This window comes from Anomalospiza imberbis, unplaced genomic scaffold (assembly GCF_031753505.1).
Source record: "Anomalospiza imberbis isolate Cuckoo-Finch-1a 21T00152 unplaced genomic scaffold, ASM3175350v1 scaffold_221, whole genome shotgun sequence".
Classification (NCBI taxonomy): Eukaryota; Metazoa; Chordata; class Aves; order Passeriformes; family Viduidae; genus Anomalospiza; species Anomalospiza imberbis.
In genome coordinates, this window is record NW_027099853.1 from 64,713 (window position 1) to 82,091 (window position 17,379).

Genomic DNA, 17,379 nt, shown 5'->3' on the forward strand with positions numbered 1-17,379 from the left:
TCAGCCCTCCACAGAGTTCCAGCTGTTCAGCCAGCCAAGCCGCGACAGACGAGGCCGTGTCTGCCATGCCCTGCGCAGCTGATCCCGCAGCCTCTGGAACATTGGGATGGGAGCCTGCTCTACTGCCTTGAGGATGCACAATGTTTCAATTGCCAGGCTTCCAACGGTGAGGCTGATGTCATTTGCCATTTCTTCAAGGGCTGAAAGAGAGAGGATCAGAGCCACGGTCAGATCCTGGATCTGTGGGGAGCTGAGGACAGGCCCCTGCCAGGGCCATCCCGGCCTGCTCTTGCCATGGTCAGGAGGGAGTAGGGACCAACGGGGTCAGCCCGAAGCTGCGGGCCACGAATCCCCCACGTGTCCCTGAAATCTCTGTGTGCTCTGCCCAGGCCAGCCCTGGTCCACACAGGGACCAGAGCCCTCCGCAGCCGGGGCAGGGATGGCAGCTCGTCCCGCCAGCCCCCGCTGTCAGTCCGCTGCCCTCACTCACCATTGTAGACCAGCTGGAGCTCGGCCTGCTGCCCCCTCAAGCTCCGCCCGGCGATCCCTGTGAACACAGAGGCTGTCACGGCCCCAGCGGCACAGCTCCCTGCCAGCGGCGCTGCCAGCCCTGTGGCCACACGCCCTGGTGGCCCGGCAGGGCTCAGCCCGGGCCCTTGCCGCACGCTGCCGCCCCAGGGCACGGCTGCCGGAGGGCGGCAGCAGCGCCGACTGCCAGGCGGGGCTCCATGGCGCCGGGCCCGGATGGCGCTGCCAGGGCAGCAGCCGGGGCTGGGGCCGAGCTGCGGCGGGGCGGGGAGGGAGCCCGGGCTCGTGGCTCACCCATGAACCTGACGGCCGCCTCTCGCAGGGGCTCCTGTGGGCTGTCCAGGTAGGGCAGTGCCCGGCGCAGGATCTCGGCCGCTCGGCTCCTGTCCTCTTCCAGCTGCAGAGAGCGGCAGGAGGGAAGGGTTGGCGTGGGCTCGGCCCCTGGGCCGGGTGCTCCCTGTGCCCTGCCCCGGCCTCCCCTGCCCGCACAGCCCTGAGGCCCGGCCAGCAGCCGCTGGCACCGGGCTCTGGAGGGGGCAGAGGGCCGGCTGCTGCCCGGGGAGCCGCGGGGCCGCCCCACAGCCCCGCCGGGCCGGGGCTCCATCGGCACCGGGCTGGGGCCACGGGAGCCTGGAGACCAGCCTGCGCGGCCTCTGGGTGCAGCACCGGGCAGGGGCACAGCTGCCAGCCCACACACCCAGCACCGCGCTCAGGGGGCTTCTCCAGGCTGAGCCTGGGGCTTCCAGGCCGTCCTTACTAGGCAGTAGGCGAAAATCCAGAGTTTCTCCTTCTTCACCAGTCTCGCCAGATCTCTTATCTTCAGGAACTCGGGCACACAAAGCAGCGTTTCCCGAGAAGCCTGGAGAGCAGCAGAGATACGGGGATGGCCCCACAGCCCAGGGCACAGGACCCACGTGCCTGTGCCGAGGCCTGGAGGAGGCTGCAGCCCGCCATGGCAGGAGACAGCCGAGCCCCCTGCCCGGGGGACAGCAGCAGCCCACGAAGTCCTCACCTCTGCCACGCGCCGATTCTCATCATGGCAGTGGAAGAAGAGTGGCAGCAGGCTGTGGCGCGCTTGTAACTTCAGGGCCTTGCTTTCCCTTCCCAGTGGAAGAGTCAGCAATGTTCTGAAGAGACAAATGGAGAGCAGCTGTACCTGGCTATTGTCCTGTATTAAGAGACAAAAAGAAGACCTCAGCATGGGCTGCGAGGGGGCTCAGCTGGGCGCGTGCCTGCAAATCCACAGGGCACCAAGTGTCTGGGCAGTACCCAGTGGCCGTGGCTGGGGGCACAGAGCCTTACGAGGTCAAAGAGTAGCACAAGTGCCTCAGCCAGCTGCAGGGCGATGGGGCTGCCTATCCATCTGTCGCTGTCCAAGATTATAAAGCTGAGTACCATGACTATTATCTTAACAATCTCTCCATCTGCATCCCGCAGGAGCTCCACAAGACTTTCAGTCAGGCTCCACATTTTTTTGGTCTGTGTAGAACACAAGTTTGTGAACGGCCACCCTGCTGCCAGAGGGCCTAGAGGCCAAAGGCCTGTCCCGAAGCACTCGGGCAGCTGAAGTGGGAGGCAGGAGAGCTGGGAGCAGCTGCCCCAGCGCCCAAACTACAGCCAAGCCCAAGCGACGGTGTTCCCCAGCCCCATGCTGCCTGCACGGCTTCAGCCACTGCCCCCTTCTCACCGTCGAGGGATTGTCAGTGAGCTTGAGAAGGCCCTTGAGTGCCAGGCGACGCCTCTCCCTGCACTCGCTGCGCAGGTGCCTTGAGAAGATTTGCAGGACTCTGTCAGCCTCGCGTTCACTCAAGTCCAGGTGCTTGAGGACCTGAAAGGCACAGGGCAGTGACAGGGGACCCGGCCGGCAGGAGCCCAGAACCGCACAGGGCTGGGCCCAGGCAGCAGCACAGGGCGTGGGCACCGTCCTGGCAGCTGTGGCTACGAGAGGGCAGAGAGCTGGGAGGCAGCTCAGCGAGGCAGCGCTGGCCAACAGGCTCACCTCCACAAGGAATGCCAGGGCGGGCAGATCCCAGCGTGGCTCCTGTGTGCTGAGCAGCTGGAGCAGATAGCGGAAGATCCGGGAACACGAGCGTATGGAGATGCAGGACATCTCCCTGTCAGGAGTAAAAGTCCATAAGATTGTGAGCCAGGGGAGCAAACCTCTCCCAGGATTGACTCACAGTGGTCTGGTCTTTCCCCAGCATACAGCAAGGGGACCTGGGCCATTTGAGATTTGGCTCTTTGTGGGCACCCCCATTTCCCTGCTTTTTCCAGGCTGCTTGGCCATCCCTCAGTGACAAGGCCCTCTGGCCCACGACCACGGGGACTGTGTGGGGCACCCCAGGCGCAGAGCACAAATGTCAGAGGCAGCGGGGAGAAGGGGGTCTCACCTGGCCAGCAGACCCACGGCATAGTGCTGGGTGTCAGCACAGAGCAGCGTGTCCCAGCCACACCTGCGTTCCATTGCCATCACCACATCCTTGTACTGCTCTAGGCACAGCAGGGACTTCAGGGTCCGCACGGCAAACCTGTGTGCAGAGCAACGCCCAGGTCACACTGGGAGCAGTGGCTCCTGCCCTGTTGATGGGGCAGGGACAGGAGGACTGGAATGGAGCACCTGTTGGGGCTGGTGGCAAGGCCGTGTTGCTCCTGGCATCCCTTCCAGAAGGTATCAACCTCCTCTGGCGTCTCTTCTGTGCTGAAGAACACTTGGAAGAGCAGATGCACAAGTACACGGGAGGAGTGCACCTTCACGATGTGTGGGACACAGGGCTCCTGGAGGATCTTCCACATCACCACAGTTGCCTGCAAAGGACAAAGCCCCCCGAGACCGCGCTCAGTGCCGAGGTGTCCGTGTGGCAGGGCCCGAGCGTGGCAGGGAGAGGCCCAGAGAAACACAGGGGCAGCAGCGGGACCGGTGGCCCTGCAGCTGCCCCTAGGCCAGGTTTCCCGCCAGCACCTGAGGCAGGGAGATGCAGTGGGGGAAGGAGGAAGGAGAGCTGCAGGAGAGGCGGCTTTGGGGCCAGCAAAGGCCACTGGCCAAAACTCACAGCTAGGGCAAAGACACCCGTTTTGTCCCCATCGGAGGTGCACGTGCTGTGCTTCGGCCAGCTCCCCAGCACATCCAGGAGAATCCGCTGCGCCAGCTTCGCCGTCCTGGGCGAGGACATGATGGTCTTCCACATGGCCATGGCAGCTCTGCGGGGTTAGAGCTCTGTCTCAGGGGGTCTCAGGCACAGCACCGTGGCCTGGGTATCTCTAGGGGCCCGGGCTGACCGCCAGCTCTGCCTCTGCCCACTGCCCCTCACCAGCAGCACCCAGGCAGCCCAGCCCTGTGGGGACAGGCCCCTGAGGAGCAGCGAGGGAGCATGGCAGCAGGCTCGGGGCTGGCATGCCAGGGCTGGGAAAGGGAGCAGCCAGAGGGCCCTGGAACTCTCTGTTGGTCAGACACCTGGGATAAGCTGTACAGGGCGATGGGCTGGGGAGCCTTGAGCCCTCTGGGCAGGTGGGCCCCATACCTGTCACAGGACGGGGCCACACGCAGCAGTGTCATTACTGCGTCATTTGGCTGTGCTTCGGTGAGATGCAGCAGAGTCCTGTTCAGCCTGTGCTCAGCAGAATCATTGGCCATGAGCCACTGGTGGATGTATCTCACCATAGCGGGCACCTGGAGAAGGCACGGGGCGATGTGGAAAGCTGCCAGAGGGAGCGATGTTCCCAGTGTCCCCAGAGAAGTGCTTCCCTTCCCACCGCACTGCGATGGCCTCAAAGGCTCACAGGGACCAGCAGGTGTGGCTGGGGAAGCCATGTGACTCATGAGGGAATTGAAACATGGCCACAGGCTGCTTACTTGCTCTGGTCTGGAAACACCCCTCTCCAAAAGCAAATCCAGCAGGGTGGCACTGGTCTCATCTTCCTCCTCCTCCACCCAGGCCACCTTGGGCACTCTTGGGGGTCTCTGCTCCATGTCAGTGACTAGTTTTGTGGGTACTTGCAGGAGAGATGGCTTGGAAAATCTCCAAGTTAGCAGCAGGTCCTGCAGCTGTGCCTGGAATGCACCTTCCTGAGAGAAGCCTCAGGAAGGCTACAGGACAGCAAGCCCTGCGCTCTGGTCTCAAGGGCTCCTGCCACAATGACAGGAGACTCCTGTCAGGGATTGTGGTCTGGCCTCGAGCGCACTGGAGGCAGGGGTGGGAGATGCCTCAGAAAAGCTCTGGGGCACCAAGTGCCACACTGCCCTCAGGGGCACCTGCAGAATCGAAGCCTTGGAAGGCTACAGGTCACCAAGTCCTGTGGTCTGGCCTCGAGGTCAGCTGCAGGAACAACGCCTCAGAAAAGCTCTGGGTAGGACACAAACAAGTGCGCTGTGCGGGGGCTCCTCACGGCGCCGCTCTGTCCCGTCCTGTCCCGTCGCCTGCTCTGAGCACTGTGGCGTGCTCTTGTCACTGCCAGCTCCTATGTCACCACGTGTCACAAAGGACCCTTGGACAGCCAGTTCCCTTCCAATTCCACGGTGACCATGCTGCAGCGTGTCACAATGGGCCCTTGGAAACACTGTCACCTGCCCTGGGGCCGCCCCCAGCCCACCCAAAGTGGCCCAGGTTGGAAGGAATCCCTGGCCTCCACGTCTCAGACAGCCCAACAGGATCTTTAGGAACGGCTCAGACCATCAGCAAACCCTGCCCTGCTCTGCAGGCTCAGGGCAGCAGAAGGAGCCACGCAGCTGCGCTGGGAAGGGCACGGGGCCTTCCACGGAAGCTGCCCCGGCCTCCTTGGGACACGTCCCGGCTGGTGGCCATCCTAAACCCGTGGGTGTGACAGGGACAAGGAACGTGTGGGCCAGGGCACGAACTGGGCTGTTCTGAGCCCTGGGGCCTGGGGAGCGCTGACACCAGCAGGTGTGGCAGAGTCCCCGCCCAAGCAGACCTGCCACCCCCCGAGCCCTGGCAGCTCTGGTGCCCGTCTCCTGCCCCAGAGACCATTGCCCGTGGGGGGCTTCTGTGCCAGAGGGAGCCAAAGCCCACGTGCATCAGGGGCTGTTGGCAGGAGCACCTGCAGCAAGTGCTGGCAACACTTGGGGTCTGTGAGAAGGCAGAAGCTGTTAGGCAGTCCGGAAATGCTTCTTTTCATGGAAGGGATTAGCAGTAGCACCACATGACCATCAGCTGCTGAATTTCCCTGGACGATTTGACTGTAGAGAGACAGTGTCATGTATCAATGTGATCTTCTTTCTGTTCTTCTGGGAAAAACACTAGCCCAGTCTCTGATGTTCAGTCCTCCAGTTGCTGCATGTCTGTCTGTGTCGTAGCTGATGCAAGACAAATATTTCCTCCAGACCCAAAGAGTCAAGCCTGAAAAGTCACAGGGTACATCTGGTTTTGATTTTTTTTAAAGTTTTCCGGAGCCTGCTGATCATTTTCAAGGTTTTCTCCCTATCCCTAGGGCATATTCTCCAGAAGTTCTGCTGTTACATCCTTTTGCATTTAGTGAAAGTTACCTGCAGTGACCAGCTGATCAAAGTCCTGGGAGAACTTGAACTCCTGGGTGAAGCTGGGCAAAACATGTATCTCCCTGATCTGAAGCCATTAAGTGCCAAATTGCCACTGTCCTCCAGAGCCCTGGCTAGCTCTGCGATGCCCCTGGGCCAGTGGCGAGAGTGGGCAACTGGCCAGGCTGGGGTTTTGCCTGCGCCAGGACCTCTGAGCCAGATGCTCAGCAGTAGAGACCCGTGGAGGAGTGACAAGGACTGGGCAAAGGAGGCAGAGGACGCTCTTCTGTAGTGCAAAGTCCAGCAAATTTACTGGGAGAAGCGAGAGGAAGGTATGCAGGGGAGGGATGACAAAGGGGAGCACAAGCGAAAAAGAGCCCCGAGCACACCTGTGCCCCGGATTTTAAATCTTTCAAAACTGGCGGTGGACACCATACAGCAACCAGTGAGGAACTTCTAGGGTCTGGTTTCTGGGACTAAAACAAATCAGAGCAAGGGGAGGAGAGAGGATCTGGCCGAGGATTGGATTTGAGCAGGAGGGACAGGGAACCTTCTGGAACAAAGGGTAGGGGTTGGGCTGACGGACAGGGCGAAGGGGCCAGGTTGCCTTGCCAGGCAGGGAAGGGTCTGGCAAGTAGGGAGGGGATTCTTTGAGGGACAGCTAGGTAGGAGGGCATAACACAGGGGAGAAACCAACTGTAATAACTCGGGGGACACTGGAACATTCCACAAGATAACAGAACATTTGACTTAATAAACTAACACACCGCAACACCAAGTACTGTGCCAGCGTCATACTCTGTCCCCCGTAAGTGTGCTGATGCCATTTAAAAGGGACTGCCAATGAAAACAACTTCTAACATTTTTGTAATTTCTGCATAAGCGTTCAAATCCTTGACCAGGAAAATCACATGTCAAATTTCTGGGATTCTTAAATACCAAAGCTGTCATTTGCACCCTGCATTTTAGAGTCTCTGAACAGTCACACAAGGGTTTTGTTTTAAACACTACAGAAAAAGCCCCTGGTGCTTAGGCATAGCTTTACATCAGCATATACTCCCGATTATTCCTTTAGGCAGGAACAGCAAACCCAAGAATGAGCCGAGCAGGTGATTCCTATGTTCTCATGTCCTGCACAGCACTAACTGGGAATTCAAGAATGGATTCTGGGGCCTCAGGGTGCACAGGAAGCCACAAAGACTTGGGATGCTGCAATGGACCAGCCTGGTGCCTGTGCCTGGGCTGCACATGGCTGAGCTCCATTGGGATGATCTATCAAAGGCTGAATGGACATCCCATGGAGACTGCTCTTCCAAGTCCTGTGAGCTACAAAATTCAGCTGTAACCAGCCGATTTTTTCATGTTAGCTTGAAATCCAGGAGAGAAAAGGTAAAAGGTAAACATGGAAAAGTGTTCTTCCAATCCTAGTGACAGCTGTGCCTGCACAGCACCTGTGGCCGTGGCAGGGCGGTGGGAACTGGATGATCTTTATGATACTTTGCAACAAAAAGTGCTGTGGCATTCTGTGATTCCCCAAGTGGAGAGCAAAACTGAGCCATACAAGTCCCAGCTTTTCTCTGGCGCCTCCTTTGTTCTTTGTTGCAAGCACGTCCAGGATTTAGTTTCAGAGCTGACACATGTGTCTTTAAGGTGCCTGCATGGAGGAGAGGGAGGGCAGCTGCAGCGCAGGGCTCGTGCCCCATCAGAGTCTCTCTCTCACCATGGCACCAGTGCCGCTGCCTTGGGACGTCCGCCTGTGGAAAGTGGTGACTCTGCCCTCAAGCACGGCCATGGAAGCCAAGCGTTGCTGTGAGGCTGGCAAGTCAAGAGAAAGCCATTGTGGTGAAGGCTGATGGAGCCTTTTGCCAAAGCACGGGCAATTGCGCCCACAGTCTCCCCCCGTCTGGCATCCCGGCGGGTGCGGGAGCCTCATTGAGCAGGTGCCGGCGTTCAGGGTGCTGCTGTGCCTGAGCACGCTCCGGTGCTGTTCCTGTGGGGTCCAGAGGCGCCGGGGCAGCAGCGCCTCCGCAGCCCTGCTCAGTGAGACACGGCCGCCTTCCCCATGGTGACAGCAGCTCTGCGGCCCCAGAGCTCTGTGTCAGGAGGGCCTCGGTCACAGCACCGTGGCCTGGGCAGCCGCGAGAGCCGGGGCCGGCCGCCAGCCCTGCCTCTGCCCCCTGCCCCTTATTGGCAGCAGCCAGAGGCCAAGCCCAGCCAACCGCCCCCTGCCCTCCGTGTCCCCAGCCAGCCCAGCCTGGGCACCTTGGGGTGTCCCCACCCTCCTTCCGGGGTGGTGTCCCAGCATCGAGGGCTTCTGCCGCAGGCCTGGGAGACGATCTGGGGAAGCGCCAGAGCAGCCGGGTGCTGGGAACAAGGCGGCTGCCTGGGGGCTGCTGGTGGCCTCTGACACCCACTTGCTCAGGGCTGCCCACTGCCCCAGCCTCTCAGGGTCTCCCCCAGCCCGGCCAACCTGCCCGGCAGCAGTGCCACAGCCCCGCAGGAGCTCCAGAGGAGCCCCATCAAGAGGCACCTCGGAGCCCTCAGCAATCCAGCCAGCAACACACGGGCAGGAGCACACGGATGGTGCTTCCTGCCTGGGACAGGGCTTGTGGCCATCTCCAGGCACCGCTCCCGCAGGGATCCCCGCAGCTCCGGCCCTGCCCACCCGCTCTGTGGGCGGCACAAAGGCTTCAGCAGAACCACTAAAGGTCAAGGGGCCTCTGGCCCTTTTCCCTGCAACATTGCACGCCTGGGCACCTGGCTGAGCCCAAGCAAAATTTCCCCCTCCTCCCCTATGCCCTGCAGACTCTGGGCAGCCAAAGAAAGATCCTGGGAGTCTGTCTATTATAATACATTCTATATTTACATAGTATAGGAAAAGAAAATGAAGAAAAGATCAATTATACAGAAAAATAAAATCGCTGCTAGCTCAGGTGGCCCCAGCAAAGACAGCCTCCTGGATCAGCCCTCCACAGAGTTCCAGCTGTTCAGCCAGCCAAGCCGCGACAGACGAGGCCGTGTCTGCCATGCCCTGCGCAGCTGATCCCGCAGCCTCTGGAACATTGGGATGGGAGCCTGCTCTACTGCCTTGAGGATGCACAATGTTTCAATTGCCAGGCTTCCAACGGTGAGGCTGATGTCATTTGCCATTTCTTCAAGGGCTGAAAGAGAGAGGATCAGAGCCACGGTCAGATCCTGGATCTGTGGGGAGCTGAGGACAGGCCCCTGCCAGGGCCATCCCGGCCTGCTCTTGCCATGGTCAGGAGGGAGTAGGGACCAACGGGGTCAGCCCGAAGCTGCGGGCCACGAATCCCCCACGTGTCCCTGAAATCTCTGTGTGCTCTGCCCAGGCCAGCCCTGGTCCACACAGGGACCAGAGCCCTCCGCAGCCGGGGCAGGGATGGCAGCTCGTCCCGCCAGCCCCCGCTGTCAGTCCGCTGCCCTCACTCACCATTGTAGACCAGCTGGAGCTCGGCCTGCTGCCCCCTCAAGCTCCGCCCGGCGATCCCTGTGAACACAGAGGCTGTCACGGCCCCAGCGGCACAGCTCCCTGCCAGCGGCGCTGCCAGCCCTGTGGCCACACGCCCTGGTGGCCCGGCAGGGCTCAGCCCGGGCCCTTGCCGCACGCTGCCGCCCCAGGGCACGGCTGCCGGAGGGCGGCAGCAGCGCCGACTGCCAGGCGGGGCTCCATGGCGCCGGGCCCGGATGGCGCTGCCAGGGCAGCAGCCGGGGCTGGGGCCGAGCTGCGGCGGGGCGGGGAGGGAGCCCGGGCTCGTGGCTCACCCATGAACCTGACGGCCGCCTCTCGCAGGGGCTCCTGTGGGCTGTCCAGGTAGGGCAGTGCCCGGCGCAGGATCTCGGCCGCTCGGCTCCTGTCCTCTTCCAGCTGCAGAGAGCGGCAGGAGGGAAGGGTTGGCGTGGGCTCGGCCCCTGGGCCGGGTGCTCCCTGTGCCCTGCCCCGGCCTCCCCTGCCCGCACAGCCCTGAGGCCCGGCCAGCAGCCGCTGGCACCGGGCTCTGGAGGGGGCAGAGGGCCGGCTGCTGCCCGGGGAGCCGCGGGGCCACCCCACAGCCCCGCCGGGCCGGGGCTCCATCGGCACCGGGCTGGGGCCACGGGAGCCTGGAGACCAGCCTGCGCGGCCTCTGGGTGCAGCACCGGGCAGGGGCACAGCTGCCAGCCCACACACCCAGCACCGCGCTCAGGGGGCTTCTCCCGGCTGAGCCTGGGGCTTCCAGGCCGTCCTTACTAGGCAGTAGGCGAAAATCCAGAGTTTCTCCTTCTTCACCAGTCTCGCCAGATCTCTTATCTTCAGGAACTCGGGCACACAAAACAGCGTTTCCCGAGAAGCCTGGAGAGCAGCAGAGATACGGGGATGGCCCCACAGCCCAGGGCACAGGACCCACGTGCCTGTGCCGAGGCCTGGAGGAGGCTGCAGCCCGCCATGGCAGGAGACAGCCGAGCCCCCTGCCCGGGGGACAGCAGCAGCCCACGAAGTCCTCACCTCTGCCACGCGCCGATTCTCATCATGGCAGTGGAAGAAGAGTGGCAGCAGGCTGTGGCGCGCTTGTAACTTCAGGGCCTTGCTTTCCCTTCCCAGTGGAAGAGTCAGCAATGTTCTGAAGAGACAAATGGAGAGCAGCTGTACCTGGCTATTGTCCTGTATTAAGAGACAAAAAGAAGACCTCAGCATGGGCTGCGACGGGGCTCAGCTGGGCGTGTGCCTGCAAATCCACAGGGCACCAAGTGTCTGGGCAGTACCCAGTGGCCGTGGCTGGGGGCACAGAGCCTTACGAGGTCAAAGAGTAGCACAAGTGCCTCAGCCAGCTGCAGGGCGATGGGGCTGCCTATCCATCTGTCGCTGTCCAAGATTATAAAGCTGAGTACCATGACTATTATCTTAACAATCTCTCCATCTGCATCCCGCAGGAGCTCCACAAGACTTTCAGTCAGGCTCCACATTTTTTTGGTCTGTGTAGAACACAAGTTTGTGAACGGCCACCCTGCTGCCAGAGGGCCTAGAGGCCAAAGGCCTGTCCCGAAGCACTCGGGCAGCTGAAGTGGGAGGCAGGAGAGCTGGGAGCAGCTGCCCCAGCGCCCAAACTACAGCCAAGCCCAAGCGACGGTGTTCCCCAGCCCCATGCTGCCTGCACGGCTTCAGCCACTGCCCCCTTCTCACCGTCGAGGGATTGTCAGTGAGCTTGAGAAGGCCCTTGAGTGCCAGGCGACGCCTCTCCCTGCACTCGCTGCGCAGGTGCCTTGAGAAGATTTGCAGGACTCGGTCAGCCTCGCGTTCACTCAAGTCCAGGTGCTTGAGGACCTGAAAGGCACAGGGCAGTGACAGGGGACCCGGCCGGCAGGAGCCCAGAACCGCACAGGGCTGGGCCCAGGCAGCAGCACAGGGCGTGGGCACCGTCCTGGCAGCTGTGGCTACGAGAGGGCAGAGAGCTGGGAGGCAGCTCAGCGAGGCAGCGCTGGCCAACAGGCTCACCTCCACAAGGAACGCCAGGGCGGGCAGACCCCAGCGTGGCTCCTGTGTGCTGAGCAGCTGGAGCAGATAGCGGAAGATCCGGGAACACGAGCGTATGGAGATGCAGGACATCTCCCTGTCAGGAGTAAAAGTCCATAAGATTGTGAGCCAGGGGAGCAAACCTCTCCCAGGATTGACTCACAGTGGTCTGGTCTTTCCCCAGCATACAGCAAGGGGACCTGGGCCATTTGAGATTTGGCTCTTTGTGGGCACCCCCATTTCCCTGCTTTTTCCAGGCTGCTTGGCCATCCCTCAGTGACAAGGCCCTCTGGCCCACGACCACGGGGACTGTGTGGGGCACCCCAGGCGCAGAGCACAAATGTCAGAGGCAGCGGGGAGAAGGGGGTCTCACCTGGCCAGCAGACCCACGGCATAGTGCTGGGTGTCAGCACAGAGCAGCGTGTCCCAGCCACACCTGCGTTCCATTGCCATCACCACATCCTTGTACTGCTCTAGGCACAGCAGGGACTTCAGGGTCCGCACGGCAAACCTGTGTGCAGAGCAACGCCCAGGTCACACTGGGAGCAGTGGCTCCTGCCCTGTTGATGGGGCAGGGACAGGAGGACTGGAATGGAGCACCTGTTGGGGCTGGTGGCAAGGCCGTGTTGCTCCTGGCATCCCTTCCAGAAGGTATCAACCTCCTCTGGCGTCTCTTCTGTGCTGAAGAACACTTGGAAGAGCAGATGCACAAGTAGACGGGAGGAGTGCACCTTCACGATGTGTGAGACACAGGGCTCCTGGAGGATCTTCCACATCACCACAGTTGCCTGCAGAGGACAAAGCCCCCTGAGACCGCGCTCAGTGCCGAGGTGTCCGTGTGGCAGGGCCCGAGCGTGGCAGGGAGAGGCCCAGAGAAACACAGGGGCAGCAGCGGGACCGGTGGCCCTGCAGCTGCCCCTAGGCCAGGTTTCAGGCCAGCACCTGAGGCAGGGAGATGCAGTGGGGGAAGGAGGAAGGAGAGCTGCAGGAGAGGCGGCTTTGGGGCCAGCAAAGGCCACTGGCCAAAACTCACAGCTAGGGCAAAGACACCCGTTTTGTCCCCATCGGAGGTGCACGAGCTGTGCTCCGGCCAGCTCGCCAACACATCCAGGAGAATCCGCTGCGCCAGCTTCGCGGTCCTGGGCGAGGACATGATGGTCTTCCACATGGCCATGGCAGCTCTGCGGGGTTAGAGCTCTGTCTCAGGGGGTCTCAGGCACAGCACCGTGGCCTGGGTATCTCTAGGGGCCCGGGCTGACCGCCAGCTCTGCCTCTGCCCACTGCCCCTCACCAGCAGCACCCAGGCAGCCCAGCCCTGTGGGGACAGGCCCCTGAGGAGCAGCGAGGGAGCATGGCAGCAGGCTCGGGGCTGACATGCCAGGGCTGGGAAAGGGAGCAGCCAGAGGGCCCTGGAACCCTCTGTTGGTCAGACACCTGGGATAAGCTGTACAGGGCGATGGGCTGGGGAGCCTTGAGCCCTCTGGGCAGGTGGGCCCCATACCTGTCACAGGACGGGGCCACACGCAGCAGTGTCATTACTGCGTCATTTGGCTGTGCTTCGGTGAGATGCAGCAGAGTCCTGTTCAGCCTGGGCTCAGCAGAATCATTGGCCATGAGCCACTGGTGGATGTATCTCACCATGGCGGGCACCTGGAGAAGGCACGGGGTGATGTGGAAAGCTGCCAGAGGGAGCGATGTTCCCAGTGTCCCCAGAGAAGTGCTTCCCTTCCCACCGCACTGCGATGGCCTCAAAGGCTCACAGGGACCAGCAGGTGTGGCTTGGGAGGCCAAGCAATTCCTGGGATGATCAAACCCTGGCCACAGGCTGCTTACTTGCTTTGCATTGTAAAAACCTTCCTCTACAAGCATATACAGCAGGGCAGCACTGGTCTTGGTTTGGAAGATGGGCGGGTATGCTCTGAGCCCAGCACCCATGGCACTGGTCTCTTCCTGCCGAATGCTCCTGATGAAGTCCCAAACGAGCTGTTGGAGAAGGGCAAAAGCCAGGGATGTTTCATGGAGTGCTCCACACACGGTGCTGGGCTGAGCAGTGACAGCAGGCCCAGCCCAGGTGGGGATGGCTGCAGGTACCTGCGCTGCTCTGCGGAAGCGGCCACGGGCAGGTTCCTGCTCTTGTGAGCGGTCCAGGGCTGCACCTGGCAAAGATCGAGCACAGCCAGAGCTGAGGGGCCGCGGGCCAGCCCTGTGCTCCCCACGCAGGGACAGCCCTGGGATGCCCCAGGGGGATGGGGCACAGCCCCTCTTCCGTCCTGTCCATGGGCATGTCCCCAAGGGGATGGGATGGGATGGGATGGGATGGGATGGGATGGGATGGGATGGGATGGGATGGGATGGGATGAGAGGGGATGGGATGGGATGGGATGGGATGGGATGGGATGGGATGGGATGGGATGGGATGGGATGGGGCCAAGCTGGCCGCAGGCACCAGCCCTGTGGCCCAGCTCTGCCACTCACCCTCTTGTGGTGGATGGATCAACACCACCTTTCCAGTCTCCTGTGCTGGGGCAGCTCCGGGGCCTTCTTCCTCCTCCTCCACCCAGTCCAGCTTGGGCACTCTTGGGGGTCTCTGCTCCATGTCAGTGACTGGATTTGTGGGTACTTGCAGGAGAGATGGCTTGGAAAATCTCCAAGTTAGCAGCAGGTCCTGCAGCTGTGCCTGGAATGCACCTTCCAGAGAGAAGCCTCAGGAAGGCTACAGGATAGCAAGCCCTGCGCTCTGGTCTCAAGGGCTCCTGCCACAATGACAGGAGACTCCTGTCAGGGATTGTGGTCTGGCCTCGAGCGCACTGGAGGCAGGGGTGGGAGATGCCTCAGAAAAGCTCTGGGGCACCAAGTCCCACACTGCCCTCAGGGGCACCTGCAGAATCAAAGCCTTGGAAGGCTACAGGTCACCAAGTCCTGTGGTCTGGCCTCGAGGTCAGCTGCAGGAACAACGCCTCAGAAAAGCTCCGGGTCGGACACAAACAAATGCGCTGTGCGGGGGCTCCTCACGGCGCCGCTCTGTCCCGTCCTGTCCCGTCGCCTGCTCTGAGCACTGTGGCGTGCTCTTGTCACTGCCAGCTCCTATGTCACCACGTGTCACAAAGGACCCTTGGACAGCCAGTTCCCTTCCAATTCCACGGTGACCATGCTGCAGCGTGTCACAATGGGCTCTTGGAAACATTGTCACCTGCCCTGGGGCTGCCCCCAGCCCACCCAAAGTGGCCCAGGTTGGAAGGAATCCCTGGCCTCCACGTCTCAGACAGGCCAACAGGATCTTTAGGAACGACTCAGACCATCAGCAAACCCTGCCCTGCTCTGCAGGCTCAGGGCAGCAGAAGGAGCCCCCAGGGCTGCCGACGCAGCCGCGCTGGGAAGGGCACGGGGCCTTCCACAGAAGTTGCCCCGGCCTCCTTGGGACACGTCCCGGCTGGTGGCCATCCTAAACCCGTGGGTGCGACAGGGACAAGGAACGTGTGGGCCAGGGCACGAACTGGGCTGCTCTGAGCCCTGGGGCCTGGGGAGCGCTGACACCAGCAGGTGTGGCAGAGTCCCCGCCCAAGCAGACCTGCCACCCCCCGAGCCCTGGCAGCTCTGGTGCCCGTCTCCTGCCCCAGAGACCTGTGCCCGTGGGGGGCTTCTGTGCCAGAGGGAGCCAAAGCCCACGTGCATCGGGGGCTGTTGGCAGGAGCACCTGCAGCAAGTGCTGGCAACACTTGGGGTCTGTGAGAAGGCAGAAGCTGTTAGGCAGTCCTGAAATGCTTCTTTTCATGGAAGGGGTTAGCAGTAGCACCACAAGACCATCAGCTGCTGAATTTCCCTGGACGATTTGACTGTAGAGAGACAGTGTCATGTATCAATGTGATCTTCTTTCTGTTCTTCTGGGAAAAACGCTAGCCCAGTCTCTGATGTTCAGTCCTCCAGTTGCTGCATGTCTGTCTGTGTCGTAGCTGATGCAAGACAAGTATTTCCTCCAGACCCAAAGAGTCAAGCCTGAAAAGTCTCAGGGTACATCTGGTTTTGATTTTTTTAAAGTTTTCCGGAGCCTGCTGATCATTTTCAAGGTTTTCTCCCTATCCCTAGGGCATATTCTCCAGAAGTTCTGCTGTTACATCCTTTTGCATTTAGTGAAAGTTACCTGCAGTGACCAGCTGATCAAAGTCCTGGGAGAACTTGAACTCCTGGGTGAAGCTGGGCAAAACATGTATCTCCCTGATCTGAAGCCATTAAGTGCCAAATTGCCACTGTCCTCCAGAGCCCTGGCTAGCTCTGCGATGCCCCTGGGCCAGTGGCGAGAGTGGGCAACTGGCCAGGCTGGGGTTTTGCCTGCGCCAGGACCTCTGAGCCAGATGCTCAGCAGTAGAGACCCGTGGAGGAGTGACAAGGACTGGGCAAAGGAGGCAGAGGACGCTCTTCTGTAGTGCAAAGTCCAGCAAATTTACTGGGAGAAGCGAGAGGAAGGTATGCAGGGGAGGGATGCCAAAGGGGAGCGCGGCTGCTCTTTAATTTGTTCTGCCCCGGTCATCTCCCGAATGCCCGGCTTGGGCGTCTCAGCTTTTCTTCGGGGCCGGGGCTCGCCGCAGTCTCCGGGCGCTTTTGCTGTCGCGCTCCGGGGTGGCCTTTTGGCCGTTCTTTGACGTCGGCGCGAGGGAAGAAACAAAGAGGCAGGGAATTCGTCCAAATCCGTCCGTGTGGCGGCTGGATGCTTTATTGGCTGCGAGAGCTGCGGTGGAAACGCTGCAGCCGCTCCCAGCTTCGCACGGACGCAAATGGCCTCGAGCATGCCGAGGAGTGGGATCAAATAGGGAAGGGACAGGGCGGACGGGGAGCCCTCCCGCCCAATGGGTACAGACAGACATCGCGGTGATGACGTGTACTACAGCGACCAATGGGAACACGGCAGGGGCGGACACGGGGCTTTGGGGTGAGTGGGACCGCGAGAACGGGGAGACGGGCACGGAAACCACAGGAGTAGGGAAAAACTCGGGGGATGCACGAGGGTGCAGAGAGCTGGAAAACTAACAAAGAAAAAACCCATAATGTGAACCCAAACCTGGGATGCAACAGTTCCCCGCTTTAAATAATATAAAAAAGACAGTTGTTTCTGTTTGGATTCTTGCACAGTGGCCTCTTCTCTTAGCTTCTTCTGCTGCTGTGACTGCTTTGTAGATGGAAAGGGCGGGGGGATGGTACTGGAGCTGCTTTTTCCCTGGGTGTTTGGGGATAGGGGAACTGGGACAACAACTTTATTATAAACACGACCTGGAGACATACACGGTCTGAGGTAGATGTGGGAAAAGTGCTTTTTAGGGAGATGTTGAGTCTCTCCCTTTTCTGCGGCGCCTGCGAGTGGATGCCACCCCTTGGTTGGTGGGATCATCGGTTGCATCCACTGGCACTGTATCGCTCCGACTCACTGACTGTCCTGGTGTGTAAGGTTTGACATGCCTCCTGGGGATCCACTTGACTCCTGAGGGCGTGGATACGCAGGCATATCCCCGTCCCCAAGTCAAGAGTGGGAATGGACCCTGGATTTCTTTAGAGTCTGGATCCCTCACTAATACTGGAGGCCTCTCCTCTGGCTGGAGCTCCTGATGTTGTTTGAAATGTCTCAGGGCTGGCAGTTCTTGCCTGTCAAAAGAGCAGTTTAGAAAATTGATAGTAAACAAGGCCTTGCAGAGCCTCTCGTGCGGTGACAGCACTCGCACATCTCCCCGCTGCTTCCGGAGGACCTGTTTCAGCGTCTGGTGAGTCCTCTCTCTTATGGCCTGGCCAGTGGGGGAGTGAGGAATCCCGGTTTTATGCTGGACCCTCCATTCCTGCAGGAAGTTACTGAGCACCCTGGAAGTGTATGCTG

The 17,379-nt window shown here is 60.7% G+C and overlaps 1 protein-coding gene across 1 annotated transcript; it reads right to left on the reverse strand.

Moving 5' to 3' along the window:
• On the reverse strand, positions 1-13,713 carry LOC137466465 (maestro heat-like repeat-containing protein family member 7). The gene is made up of 13 exons (XM_068178193.1): positions 13,614-13,713; positions 13,356-13,505; positions 13,024-13,172; positions 12,556-12,703; positions 12,123-12,310; positions 11,896-12,033; positions 11,505-11,619; positions 2,216-2,356; positions 1,831-2,007; positions 1,286-1,387; positions 823-925; positions 491-547; positions 1-200 (listed from the first exon to the last, which is right to left on the reverse strand). The coding sequence occupies exons 2-13, from the start codon at positions 13,455-13,457 to the stop codon at positions 1-3; spliced, it is 1,620 nt and encodes a 539-aa protein (XP_068034294.1). The 5' UTR covers positions 13,458-13,505; positions 13,614-13,713.
• Positions 13,714-17,379: the final 3,666 nt, after the last annotated feature.